Below are 15275 nucleotides of genomic sequence, written 5' to 3'. Positions count from 1 at the left end.
AGGCAGGCACAGAGTCATCAGCCGCCTGGCAGGGGGGCGGAGCCAGCATTGTATCAGGCAGGGCAGGCTATCAGGAGCTACTCTTCCCCTACTCTCAATGCAAATGCCCCACTCATCCCACACTGACTCATTCAGACCTCTGGAGCCACCCAGCTCCTGTCACACGCACACCAGAACCAGCAGAGACCGGTAGACAGTTAGACAAGAAAATAGCTACTTTCTAAAAGTGCTATTTTCAAACACAGAGTCCAAAAACCATCCACAAAAACGGATGCGTTATTAAACCCTGAGTTCAGGGATACCAAACTCGACATTGCACCATGCTCCCCGAGCCCGCTAGGATTATAACATTAATAATCCTGGCAGCCCATTCTAACTGATGGAGAGCAGGTTACCTTACAATAGTGAAAAACGAATATGGCTGTAATTCACTATTAGGACATGCCAACCTTGTCAGGCTTGTCCTACCTTATGCTTACAATGCGCCCTGCCCGTGGGCCTACCATAGGGGTGACTAACATGAAGTTAAGGGAAGGTTTAGGGACTGGCAAGTAGGTGTACTGGCGCAGTCCTCGTGACAGTCAGACTGCACGTGGTCTAGCAATGGTAGACCTTCAGACATACTTTTACTAGGCCGCTCTTGTGGGTGGCACAACACGTGCTGCAAGCCCACTAGCAGCATTTGTATTTACAAGCCCTGGCACTCCTGGTGCACTCTACTTGGGACTGACAGTAAACCAAATAAGCCAAACATGGAAGTCAATCAATACAGCAATGTCACATAGGGAGCACTTGCACTGTGGCACTGATCAGCAGTGGCACAGTGCCCAAAGCAATATACCAGCAAAAAAAAAACATCGTAAACAGAGGAGGCAAACAGAAAAAATGGAGGAGAGACTCATGCCAATGATGTCAGGTCTAACAATTGCCAACACTGGAAAACCAAATCTGAGACAACTTGACAATGAAGGGGCCATAAGATGTTTGCACTGTGTCTCCCCAAATGCCTTTTCATAGATTTTGGTTCCCCCGCCATTAGGCAGGACTTTGAAGTTAACCAAATGTTGGCAGAATATCAAATGGCTATAAACTTAGCGTTTGATAGCAATGCTGCTTTAAGATCTTGGTCTAATACCTCGCTGCATTCTTTTGAACCCAGGGACAGAGGTAAAAGCTGAGAAAGAAAGTGCTCTGCAAGAAATTAGAAAGACAATGGCAATGCAGATATGATCAAGATGATAAAGAAACTTTCTGGAAGGCGCTTTCTGTGCATCATCACTAGGGCCAGCATGGGTCCTGTAGCCAGCTGGTGCTTCATCGAGGTCATCCCAAAATGTGACTTTGCCCCATACTTAAAGTAACCTTTTAGTGCAAATTGCTTCAAAGCACTTCACTGCATTTATTTCTTTTTAATTCATCATCTCAACTTCTATATTGGAGTTTTGCCATTCTGGTCCTGTTTTGTTTATATTACAATATCATATGTTTATAAACCTGTGAGGAGTCTTTTTTGTGGTTTATTCATTGTGTTACTAACAGCCAGATTCATCAAGCAAAAATCCGCTCGCAAAGGGCCAGATTCTGAGAATCTGGCCCTTTGCGAGCGGTATTTTTTCATTTGGGATGCATCATCCCAAATCCAAAAATCGCTAATTAGGAATTCGCTAAATTGCAATTCTTTGCATTTAAGGAATCTCAAATTGAGATTCCTTAAATGCAATGCATGAAAGTGAAAAAAATAGCGAATTCGCTATTAGGGCACGCAAATTACCATGAAGTACATCTTCGTGGTAATGTGCAAAAACTTTGAAAAATGCACTAAAGTGCATTTTTCAAAGTTTCATGTTGCGCACACACATGCCCTAAGGGCATGTGTGTGCGCAACATATGTGCACACATCAATTTCAGGGGTGCAACAGGGTGTCCTCTGGACACCCCTGCACCCTTGAAATCGCAATCTCAATTTGCGAATCACTAATTGCGATTAGCAAATTGAGATTGTCTTCCCATTCATTCCTTTGGGTCTCTAGGCCCATAGGAATGAATGGGGAGATATTCCTTAATTGCGGTTAAGGAATCGCAATTAAGGAATTATTAGAAATCGCTATTTTTGTAGTAATTTCTTGATGCATAGCATTTTGCTATTCCTTAATAGCGAATCGGTATTTTTCGCTATTAAGGAATAGCAAAATGTGTTCTTGATGAATCTGGAGGTAAGTGTGTGTATTGCACAAAAACCTTACACATTGCCTCTTTAAATAAGCCCGACTGCTCAGTGCCAAGCTACCAGAGGGTGAGCATAGTTTATCTTTTAGTGTGTATCTAGTTTACCCTGACTAGGATTGTGGCTTCTGCTTTAATAGGATGCATATCTTTGGCAACCAGAAAGGCAATTTCAAACAACCACAATATAATAATTCCTACAGTGTTAGAATCTAGATTTGTGCCCATCCAATTGTTGGCTCTAAATCACAGAGAAGCCACATGAAATTCTCAAAAGTATTTTTTTGTTAATATATGTAAATATTTTATCAAATATATTCGAGACTCACTAGAAGTTAGTTATAGAATCTTCTGCCGTCGAGGCAAATCTTGAGAAATCAGTTCCTATACATCTAAAAGAAATGCTTGAATGAGCAATATGTATCAATGTTTTCTAATGTGAAAAACAATTAGTGGTCAATGTTTGCTTAAGTTAGGAAGGCTTTGTTAATAATAAAACAGATTACGCTTGTGCAGGACTTGGCCCTTTTTGGCTAAAGTCCATTAATTTTTGCTTTCCCCCTAGACCTTTTTTCTGACATGGTGTTGCCAACTTAGATGCTTTGGACACTTTGCCACTGATAAACAGTGTCAAAGTGCAAGTGTTCCCTGTATAAAGTGTAATGGTAATTGGTTGTCCATGATTGGTATGTTTGCCTTACTAAGTGAAGTCCCTAGTAAAATGCACTATGTGTGCCAGGGCTGGTAATGCAACTGCTACTAGTGGGCCTGCAGCAGTGATCTTGCCACCCACACAAGTAGCCTTAAAAAGGGAACTCAGGCCTGCCATTGCATGGTCTGCGCGCAGTTTGTTAAACTGCCATGTTGTTCTGTCAAGTGCACTCACTTGCCAGACCTTACCCTTCCCTTTCTATGCACATCAGACACCCCAATGGTAGGTCCAGGGTACCCCCTGGGCAGGGTGTAGTGCATGTGAAAGGTAGGACATGTACTAAGGTGTGTGCTATGTCCTGTCAGTGAAATATTCTCCATTTTCGTTTTTCACTGTTGGCCATCTTGCACCTAGGATAGAATGGGAAGGCTGTGTAATATGTTCTCCAGCCTATCTTCCCAAAGGCTTAGGATGGAAAGGTGAAGTTTAGTATGCCTAAACTCACAATGTAATAACACATCATTTTATGAAGGTTGTTTTTTTCATTTGTGTTCAGAAGCCGCTCTTTTAGAAGTGGATGAGTTTTGTGCTCTAACATTTCTGTGTGTCTCTGCCTGACTGTGAATTGACTGACTGGATTTGAAAGTGATAGGATCTGGGGAATGTCTTGACCCAGGGAGGAGGTGAGACAGCAACAGGCTGACCTGCACCTGGAGTGTAGGGGGAGGAGAAGCCCCTAGAGGTGAAGAGGCCTGGGTTGCTGCTATAAGACAATTGACTCATTTCCTGCTGAGTGATTGAGAATCCAGACTCCCACTAATCACTGGCAGGGAGGCACCCAGAACTGGTTTGGACAGGGGTCAGTGCCCCCTGAAGCACAAAGACTTCATAGCCATTGAGAGGTATAGCTATGAGAGCTGAAGCCCCTGAACGGCTTGATCAAGTGTGAACAAGACTGGAGCTACTTTGTGGTCAAGAGGACATTTGCCAAGGAAGAAACAACTGAAGATACTGACAGATAGGACTGACCCTTTCTGTGTGTTCTAGGGCTGACCTGCAGTTTGCTGTTTTTACCAAGGAAAGGCTAAAGGGACTTTGCTGTTTGGTGTCCCCCCATGCTTGAAATACTTTGCTGTGTGCTGTGTCCTGAAGTAACTTATCCCCAAGGGCCTGAGGTGAGCTGGCTCTTTGTTTGGAAACACAGGAACACAAACGTTTCCAGGAGAGTCTCAGCTATGCTGTGTGAGCATGCCTGTTGCAGTCTGAGACCCTCATTAGAACTGCCCCGTGATCGTGGGTGCCTGGAGTCCAAGTGAGTCGTAGCAACGCTGTGTGCGTGTGCTTTGTGCAGCCTGAGACCTTCATGAGGATCGGCCTGTGATCGTGGGCACCTGGAATCCAAGCAAGGATCAGCGACACTGTGTGTGTATGCTTCGTGCGGCCTGTACCCTGTTGTGAGGATTGTCCAGTGATCATGTGCACTGGAATCCTAGTGAGTCTCATTGTCGCTGTGTGGGGGTGCGTTGTGCACCGGGAGACTTTTGTGAGGATTTGCCTTGTTATCATGTGCAACGGAATTTAAGTGAGTCTCTTCGAAGCTGTGAGCATTGCGTTGTGCAGTGTGAGACCTTCATGAGAATTTGCCTTGTTATCGTGTTCACCGGAATCCAAGTGTGTCTCATCGCCGCTGTGTTCGGGTGTGTTGTGCCCCCGGGAGACTTTCGTGAGGATTTGCCATGTTATTATATGCACCGGAGTAAAGTGAGTCTCAGCGATGCGGTGTGCATGATATTCGTTAAGCCTGAGACCTGTGTGTAGAGTGCCCAGTGATCGTGCACCCGGAGTGAAGGAAGACTCAGCGACGCTGTGTGCGTGTGCTTTGTGGCAGCCTAAGATCTTCGTAAGTGAAGCAGCCCAGACCGGCAGTCCCGGTGGAGCTGAGTTGCCGGCCTGAGCCGCCATTTTCATTTCATAAAGCAGCATTAGAGGCCTAGCTGCTAGACGAGGAGAGTGAGTACGCGCCCCCCAGGTAACGTGTGTCGACTCCTGGGGCGGAGCGCGGGCTCGGAGAGAGATGCTCTCGCCCTCTCTCTCGTGTTGGCAGCATGAGCCTTTGCTTCAGCTCGTGTCGCAGCCTGTATTGCCAAGGGAGTGGCAGTACAGGGGCCGGAGTGCGAAGCTGCACTTTGGGATTACATTATTCTGTGTTGGGGCAACTGTGAGAGACTGACTGAAGGTCAGAAGGAGAGGCGGAGAGACCGTCCAAGGCCCAGTGATCGGGGCCTGAGTCTACTACATAGTATTCCAATTCTGCAGAACAGAGTACCTGACTGATGTATTACACATTGCATCATTTCTGAATAACAAACTTCCTGATTGTTGTATGATGCATAACGTCATAACGAACTACCTGATTAGCGTATTGTGCAGTGCATTATTCCTGCATAACGAAATACCTGATTAGTGTATCCGCATTGCCTTATATTTGCAGAATGACATATCTGGTGGTTGTATTACGAGTTGCATTATTTTACCTTGCAAAGGGCCTGATTGCATTGTTTTCATTGCAGAGTGTCTGATTGCTACGTTAGGCGTTACAGCATTTTTACAATGCAAAAATGCCTGATACTAGCATTACGAATTGTATGACATGATATTAGGAGTACAGGAGAATGTGTAAAAGTGCTCATTGACATCGCCAGAACTTACAAGGGCTGGCTGGCCTAACAACCGGCCAGTAGAAATATTACACAACCTCATATGTTGGTTTTGTACCGTGTGGTCTTATCATATAATTATTTGCATAACGTTTATACTCGTTTTATAAAACTCGTGTGGAGTCTATTTGTGGTGTCATCATTGGGTATTGTGAGGGTGGTTGCGAATACTATACACATTTGCCTTGAACATATGCCTGATTGCTAGTGCCAAGCTACCGAGGGGGTGAGTGGGGTTATCTAAGAAGGTGACCTTCCCTTCCCTGACGGCGGGACGCGGGTCCCTACTTGGCCTAAGGTACCCAACTCAGCCAACCAGGGATCTTGGGTGTAACAACTTGCATTAGAACACATTTTATTACATAAAAGGCTGATGATTATTTTCCCTTATATGAATAAGTAGGGTACTGTAACTGATGTAGCTTGTGTAAAAAAAATCACCTTTGTAGAGGTTTGTGTAATCTCAAACAGAGGAAAGAAAGTTCTGTCTCTGCAGAGAAGCCACACCAACATAATTGGAAGAGGATCCCTTTAACCAAGGGGAAAACACATATCCTGATTAGTAAAAAAAACTCGTAATTGCCATGAAATTACTTGTAGTTTTGCGTAATATGGGCAAGGTGTAAGTCGACATTTAGCTTTCATTTCTCAGTGCAAAATGCAGGCTTGCATCCATAAAATGTGCTTGAGGATGCATTTTGCTCTCAGAAACTAGCACTAAATGCTATAGGACATGAACAGCGGTACCCAACATTTACTCACTCTCTCTTAGTTTGTTGTTCTTGTGCTGCTGTTGTGGGATTTCTTTCCCCAAATTACTCAAACTGGTGTAATCACGTAATTTCAGTGATTCCTCATCATAAGTGAAATGCGTAATTACTGAAATTTCTCCAATTACTCAGTCGAAATTAAAATTTTCCCAGGTCTATCAATCATCAGTCTAACATGCATGGAAGAGTTTCTAGGGTGTGCATTTCTGTAGTAAAAGAGGCTGATGACTTTTCAAAATATTGTTTGCAGATCCTTAGGTTTCTATATACACCTCATCAAAAATTGGAAGGCCTGGATTTGACTAGTGAATGAAGCCTGTTCAGCAGGCCTCATACCAGAGTCCAAAATCTTGACAGTACAAAAACCAAAGAACCTGGGCAATTATATGGTAAATTGTTTCTTATTATTTTAACATTGTTAAGATAGATACAGCTGCATAAAGCCAACTCACAAAATAATTGTTGTAAACATGATGTAATATTCCCAATATTAGAATTTGACTTTCATGGTGTGTCATCCTTCACCAAATGATGAGTTATTCCTACAAATGCCTTTAGTTTAGATTAATACTTTAGCTCATGTGAGGTAATTAAGAAAAGTCTAATGGAAAACAGATAGCTGTTTATATTTGCAAGACTAACAATGACTTTAGACTAGAGTTTAGACTAGACTTTAGAGTGTAAGTCACAAGAACAACCACCATGCAAAATTCTCCCGAATGGCTGGAAGCTTCTGGTAAGCTTATAAGAAGTCGCAGACTGCATAGACAGTATGGAGTATATGGTGCTTCCATCATGGAGTCTCAGAAGCCTATTACACAGTTTGTCAGACATATTTTGCCTACAGTCTGTCCTCAAACCTTTCACTCTATCTGTGCGCCAAGTTTGGGACTTTTTACAAATCTAGGGGCAGATTTGCAAGAACCTGACGCATCTATTGGCCCAAAAGTCACACATTACTGGAGTCATGTTGCAAGCACGACGCAACTCCAGCAATGCTTGGGGAGTCCTATACTTAATACACTGCATCACTCCTCACACCTGCTTCAAGCAGGAGTAAGGTTTTGACGCACTGGCATCCTCGAAGTTGCACAGTGAAATCTTGCGTCACTTCTACAAGGCTTTCCTGCGTTTGAACACTCACCCTGCCTTCAGTATACCTGACGCTGGTATAATGTGATGCAGATCTTTACAATGTGACACATCTCCCTAGGTGCATCACGTTGGAAATTGCCCGCATTGTTTATGCCTCTGCTGTGTCACAAAAGTGATGCCACAGCGATGCAAAAGTGTTGCAATGAGTTTGTAAATCTGCCCCTTAGTTGGCAATTGTGTCTTTTATTTTGTTCTCACATCTTAAAAGCAAAACCCAACTTGATGTAGTCTTTTGCCTCACATTCGGCATAAAAGTCAATTCGACTGAAGGATAGGAGACTATTGCCACTTATTTAGGTATGACATTTTAAGACTTCTTACTCTTCGAAAAAGTTAGCACATGCTGTGGTCTCATGCTCATTACATTATAAAACAAATACTAGTACATTTATTGCAATGATAAGGGTAGTTTTCTATTTTGAAAAATTGTTGCAACTGTTAAAGGTTTCAGCTTTCATTGTACAAATACTGCATTCTCTATAAATCTCTTTGTGTCTTCATCTGCGCTTAGTTTCATTGCAGATCAGTATGTAAGCAGTAAATGGTTTTAATTCCTCATTATGGCAATCTACTGTGCTCACAAATGTTACATATTGGATGCCAAAATCGTAAACATTTAAGTTGTATTATGAAACATTTAAAATGTTCACCTAAGTGTTGACGCACGCCACTCGCCTGTATTTGAAAACCCATGAGTGAACACTTGTATGAAAATGGTTGAGTCATCTTGCTTACCTGACGGCGAAATATGTTTCCATGAAATCGATGGATCTGGTTTTCCACTTGCCAAACACATCAAAGAAACATTGCTTCCTTCGTTCACAATAATGTCTGATGAAATGTGATATATTTTTGCAGAAACTGAAATAATAAATGTTAACAGTGAGAAGGGGTTTTGTGATTTTGTGTGAACAATATTTTTCATGACAGGTGAATATTGATATGTATATATTTATTATTAAACATGAAAAATCAATATAGTCATCAATTGTAAAAACAAAAAAGGCCATGGTATTAGCTTGCTGTTTTGCATCAGTGTTCAACGGAAATGTAATGACCAAAACAGTTCTTTAAATTACGTAAGCATTGTCATTCAAGTTCATTTTTTATTAACGCTTTCTCAGTAGCATTCAAACTTTAGGAGAAAGGTGGACAGAAAAGAACAGTACTTAACTTGTGTCAGTACATCACACAGTTGATTTTGAAATAGGCTTGATTGCCTGTGAGAGAGTCCACTTTAAATCTGCAAGTGTCTTGGACTAGGAAACGATTAAATCCAGCAAGAAAATATGGGATCTCAAAGCCCGGACACTGAGTCCTTGGGTAATGTGAGATTTTGCAACTCTGGAAGAGTGCAAGAAACAAAGAGAAAAGACTCCGAAATAGTTTTTGCGTGTGCTTTAATATGATAGAGGCGCTAGTGGTGAAATAAAGCACACTCAGTATCACAATAAGAATAGAGAGAAAGTGTAGTAAAAGGATAATAACCTTAAACAACACTGACACTTACTTTCGAAGATATTTTGACAGTTTCTTTGCTATGGGAGAACTACAGAGCGGTCAGTCCACGCCTAGACTCTGAGCTGCACCCAGGCAACAGCAGCTCCTTTTTAACCGCATGCGTGCGGCGGCTTTTCCCGCGGTATGCGGCATTTTTAAAATTACCGCGATACATGACGAGCTGAGCTCGTCATCAGCACACGGCAGGTAACGCTGATGACGAGCTGAGCTCGTCATCAGCATGGAAGGGGTTAAAGCAGTGCTGCGGCTCAAGTATACATCGAATCTATGCAAAGAGCATACTGAACAGTCTTAAATGGGAAACATCCTTTACAACGCAACTTTTACCACGCAGTGCCTTTACGACGCAACTATTACAACGCATGTCATTACAACGCATTGCGCTGGGGGGCGCTCTAGGATAGGGAACAGATTTAATTTACTATCCAACACCTTCCCTACTATCCACGGGGACTGGAGTTGGAATAGTAAATTAAACTATTCACTATCCAGCACCCCTAAGCCCTATGCGTTGTAACAGCATGCGTTGTAAAAACTGCGTTGTAAAGGCATGCGTGGTAAAAGCATGCGTTGTAATGTCATACATCCGTCTTAAATATGTACAAAGCTACACATTTTCATTTTTTGAAACTTTGAGCCCTTTGAGTAATTTGTACCAACTGCTAGCTCCTTCTCAAATTTCGTAGGGTGCTAAGAACTAAATGGAAAATTTACTAACAATTTGCGTGGTGGATGCGCCTCTTTATTGGTGCAGTCACCACACAAAATGTTATTTCTGATTTACAAAGACGCACAGATAAGATTTATGTGGCTTTGCATGGCATTTTCCTAAAAAGTAACATGTGGCAGCTCAAAGCCCACTTCATGGGGGTGCGCATAGGCATTCCTACGCATGGACCCATGGCTTTAGGCGCATTTCCACATTTACAATGACTTGTCAACCTGGGAATGTTTAAGCATGCTATGCCTCCATGAACCAGGCTTAGTTAGGAGACATCTCCTTATCTCTCCCTGTTACTTACTTTTTCTAAGCCTTTATGGATTGCCTTGTGCAGGTCAATATCCCTTCGTTCACAAACACAAGCCTGCCTTTCACCCATGGTGCAAGGGTGCGTGCAATGGCACTATGCAGCCAGCAAAGGGAAAGAGCTGATAAGCACCATATCATTTCTGCTCGCCTCCATGTCTTTCCAAAAAGCATACTCTCAAAGGAAGGAATGGCATCCCATGGGCCCCACTGATATTTCCCATAAGATGGATACAGTCACTCACTTCACCTGCCTATAAGGGGATCTCTCTCCTCTCTTTAAATTGCAGGTGGAATGCCATTTGCACTGTGAAACTTGAAGCAGCTTTGAAGCAGCAAGGGCAACACAACTTCATTGCTGCCCTGGAGCACATTCTTTGTAATACGGTACACTGTATCTGTTTGTGCCCGGCACAGCTTTTGAACGGGTGCCATGACGCAAACAAGGAAAGTGCACTGTACATATAATATGGCCCCAGATAGATGGAATTTGATCAATCCTCTGATGATTTAGATCTCGGAAAAACATGAATGTCACAATTATTTGAGTCCAACTTCTATTTAAATTAAACCCTATAGCCCTGATTATGAGTGGTCTGTAGTTTCCAATGGGACACACTTTAGGAATATAAATGCTGCAACACTACCATATTTGCAGTTAATAGTGTGGCTATGTTGTAGGTCCTACAGGAGACAATTCCACCAGGTCATTGTCGAAGGATCTTGTCCCATGAACGTGCGGTGGGAAGACAGGTTATATGTGCAAATCATTGTGGTAGTACCAATTTCACATCACTCCCCATTGCATTGTAGTCTGTAGGAGATGAATTTGTGATCCTCAATCATTCAAGTGACTTTTAAAGTGCAACTACTCACCCCTAAGGGTCACAAGGCACTCAGCTGATCTGTCAAAGGCACTGTGGTTCAATCGAAGAATCAGGTTTTGAGGTTCTTCCTGAATTGGGGAAGTGACAGTGATTGCCTGAGGTGGAGAAGCAGGGTGTTCCAAGTCTTTGCTGCGAGGTAGGAGAAGAATTTTTCCCTGGCTGTGGTTGGTGGATATGTGGGACGATGGTCAGGGTCAGATGGGCAGAACGGAGGTATCTGGTGGATGCTTGGAATGCGAGGTGGTTGTTGAGGTATGCAGGTCCTGCTTCATGTAGGACTTTGTAGGTGTGTGTGAAGAGCTTAAAGGTGATTCCTTTGTTAGAGGGGAGCCAGTGAAGGTCGTTCAGGAGGCTGGTGATGTGGCTTCGGCAGGTTATACTGAGGATGAGTCTGGCAAAGATGTTCTTAATGTTCTGAATGTTATGCACTTTCTTGAAGAGTTTCTGGGTGATGCCGGCGTATTGTGCACTGCCAAAGTCAAGTCTACTGCTAATGAATGTGTGGGTGACCATCTTCTTGGACTCAATGGGATCCACTTTAAAAGCTTTTGGAAACGATGAACGGTGTGTAAGCAGGATGATGAGATGGCGTTGATCTGGCAGGTCATGATGAGTGAGGAGTTCAAGATGATGCTGAGATTTCAGGCATGGTCTGTGGGCGTGGTGGGATCCAAGATCTGTGGGCCACCAGGAGTCATCCCAGGCAGAGAGGGTGCAACCAGGATGAGGACTTTAATCTTCTCTGAATTTAGTTTGAGGCAGCTGTCTTTTTTCCAGTTAGCCACAGCCTTCATCCTGTCGTGGAAGTTGTTCCTTGTGACTGTGGTTTTATTGGTGAAGGAGAGGATCAGCTGTGTGTCATCAGCATAGCAGACAATGCTAAGTCCATTGTTCCTGATGATAATTATGAGCAGGGCCATGTAGATGTTGAATGGTCTAGGGCTCAGGGAGGAGCCCTGACACACTCCACAGCTGATCTCTGTGGGTTCAGAGTGGAACTGTGGTAGTTTGACCCTCTGTGTTTGGCTGGTGAGGAAGGAGTGGATCCATTCCATGACTTTGTCACAGATGGTGGTGGTGTGGTCTGTAGGAGATGGTGCCAAAGGCAGCCGAGGGGTCCTGGAGGATGAGGGCTGCAGTTTTGCCTCAGTTGAGAAGGGTGCAGATGTTGTCTGTGGCAGTGAGGATGGTGGTCTTGGTACTCTGGTTGCTTTAGAAGCCGGATTGGGATAGGTCCAGGATGTGCTTTGTGTCGATGAACTCATAGCGGTGAGCCTTGATGGCCTTCTGTATGTCCTTGGCTGGGAAGGGGAGCAGAGAGAGGTTCTAACGTTCTTAAGGTCCTTCAGGTCAGCAGAGGGTTTCTTCAGCAAGGGGTTGATCTATGTTTGTTTCCAGTGTTCCAGGATTGTGGCAGAGTTGATGAAGCAGTTGATGGTTCAACAGAGTTCAGGGGCGCTGGAGGTGCCGGCTCTGTTGAACATGGCAGGGACCCGAGTGTGATCTGGAGTGGATGCTCTTCATGATCTTGAGGGTGTTGTGAGGGTAGTCGAGCTGAGCAGGGTCTTCTGTGGTCCGGTGTCTTAGGGCGGATTGTTTGTAAGTGGGGTGACAGGGTCTTGGGTATCGGGCTGATGAAGCTGTCATAGATCTCCTTAGTCTTGTGGTGGAAGAAGGTGTCAAGGGTCTAGCAGAGGTCTTGGGAGGGTACGATGTCTGCTGTCTCTGTCCTGGCTTTTGCAAATTCTTTGACCATGGTGAACAGTTCTTTGATATTGAGTGTGTTGGCATTGATAATTTCTTGTAGGGCCACTTTCTTTGTTGTTCTAATGAGGTGATGATGTGTTGTGACCGCGGTTTTGAAGGCTGAACAGTCTTCCGTTGTCTTGCTGTTCATTCTTGAGCTGTCTACAGGTGCGTCTCCAGTAACAATATGAACCAGAATCCCTATACCCCCAGCCTCTGTAGTTCTGGATTGTTAGACAAAAACACAAAAAACTAAAGAGGGTTCCTGAGGTTCTAGATGTAGTGAGAGGAGAGCAGGAAATAACCAGAAACAAGAACAAAAACCTCTCCCTAAACCTTAATTAATACATAGGTCATATATCCTAAATATGAAAACAGTATCATTGTCCCACAGTGCAACTATTTATAATGTTTTTTTTATTTTTTTTATTGTATCAAAAGATATCATTTTTTTAAAATATATGTGAATTCATTTGTATAGAAAGACTAACATAGTTAATTCAAAAACCGAAAGACCCAAAAAACAAAAACAATACAAAAAACATATAAAGACAATTTGGCACCACACATCAAACAACCGTCAGTCATACCATACACATCCCAACTGAGCAAGGTATAAGTTGTACATAACACATTAACTAACAAAGAACAATTGCCATATACATTATACATGTTTCAAAACTAAGAACAGCGCCGACGCGCGTTTTGGAGTGGAACCTATTTCCAACAGTTCCTTCGTCAGGGCGCCGCTGATATAGTTTCACTTTGTAGTCAGAATTGTCGTCAGTGGATCATAAACAATTTATACAAAGTGGTGGTACGGGGTCTTTATAGCATAACATTCACATATATAGAATCTGTGGGGGACAATGAAACAAGGTATGAATAATAAAGTTTTGTTCAACAATATGGATTGTTAGACCTGGTATCCTTGGAGAGGTTTTCCCCCTACCTTTTGGCCTTCAAAACTCCTCATTAATACATAGATGTCACCCCTAGGGTAGGCCTTGGACAACCCAGAGGGCAGGGTATCGTGTATTTAAAAGGTTTTACATGTCCTGGTGGTGAAAAACACCTACATTTGCTTTTCACAATTGCAAGTCCTACCTCTTTCACAAGATAACATCAGATTTACCTTAATACATTTTATAAACTTTTAGTTCTCAATGGGAACAGATAACCACTTCATATTTGGTGTCTTTGGAATTGCATTGAAAACTTATGTTGGAGTTGAACTATAAATTGCAATTTTCGAATGGCACTTTTAGAAATTTGACAATTTCATGCCTTACCATTTGGTGCCTACAGCCTGTCTCCGGGTCACAAGACTGGGTGTAGTTGACAGCTGGGCTCTGTGTAATCCTCCTCGACAACCACACACAATAGGGAGCTTAAGTAAGCCTGGATGGGCCATTACTGCAGGATGAGAGAGGGGAGTTGGATCTAGCTCTACTGATATTTGACTAGGCTGTGCCCTGTCTCCACACAAAGGGCTGCATACCGCCTGTAGCTAGTCTGGAGGCAGGGTACCGGTGCACTTCAAAGGCCTGCCTCTAGAAGCTTCCCTCCACTTTGAAGGCACAACTTGCTGTGTATATGAGTGAAGTGGAGCTCAAACACTACCACTTCCGTACACTTTTGGACCTGTGGATACTTTGCTAGGAGAAGGACTGCTCTGCTGCCTAAAGCACTTCTACTCTGCTGAACTGCCACTCTGAAGGACTTTTAACCCTGATGTGCTGACCTGCTGACCTATTGCCAGGGTGAGAAGAACTAGACCTGCATCTCTTGAACCCAAAACCCCACAGTGATTCCAAGGGCTAGTTGACCCATGCACCTACATCTGGACTCGATCATCTGTGAGTAGACCCTGCCAAGTGGTACCCCCACAGTCCTGGATCCTTGGAAGTGGGCCTGAGGTGCTTGCCAGACTTCATTGGTCCAGTGAAACCAACACAGCTCCTCTGAGTGGTGAAAACCTGAGCAGAACCGACGCATCGCTGCTGCTGTGTGGATTGGACCTGTCACAAAGAGCTGCATCGCCCTCATAATCCAAAGCCACTTCAGAACTGCTGATGCATGACTTATCCTCTGCACGGCCCTTCACATCACTCATTCAAAGCAGGCTCAACGATTAGGCTAGGCCCCGCATTGCAGCCCCACAGCTCCTCAGAACAGACACATAACCTTGACTGTGCAACAAATTCTCGATACAGGACTTAGCATCACAAACCCTTATCAAAGGGATCTTTGACAATGATGCAGGATTTCACATTTCAGCACCTCAGCATCTCACATTGTTTCAGCTGTGTGACACATCCTTGGCACAGATCCTCATAACTCTCTGGAAACCAGGATTTAGGTCACTCTGTTCAGCAGGCCTAACTAGGTACCTGTAGATGCCCTCACTCCTTCGTGGTCAGCCTAAACTTTGTCCGGTACGGCCAGATTTCCACAGTTCATATTAATACAATTTTCACTGAAATCTTTAAAATTGCATATCTCTGGTTCTACTGGTTGGAATGTTGTTGTCTTGGTCTTGTCACATTTATTAACAATAACTCTATGTCCCTAACC

At 43.6% G+C, this 15275-nt stretch overlaps 1 protein-coding gene across 1 annotated transcript in view; it reads right to left on the bottom strand.

Moving 5' to 3' along the window:
- NEGR1 (neuronal growth regulator 1) overlaps positions 1-15275 on the bottom strand; it is a 2122935-nt gene that overhangs the window by 1042755 nt on the left and 1064905 nt on the right. The window contains exon 3 of the mRNA XM_078668700.1: positions 8253-8378. Coding sequence (XP_078524826.1) covers positions 8253-8378 — 126 coding nt within the window. The remainder of the gene's footprint in view (positions 1-8252; positions 8379-15275) is intronic.

Source organism: Lissotriton helveticus, chromosome 1_2, assembly GCF_964261635.1.
Source record: "Lissotriton helveticus chromosome 1_2, aLisHel1.1, whole genome shotgun sequence".
Taxonomy (NCBI): domain Eukaryota; kingdom Metazoa; phylum Chordata; class Amphibia; order Caudata; family Salamandridae; genus Lissotriton; species Lissotriton helveticus.
This window is presented reverse-complemented; position numbering and strand designations above follow the sequence as displayed.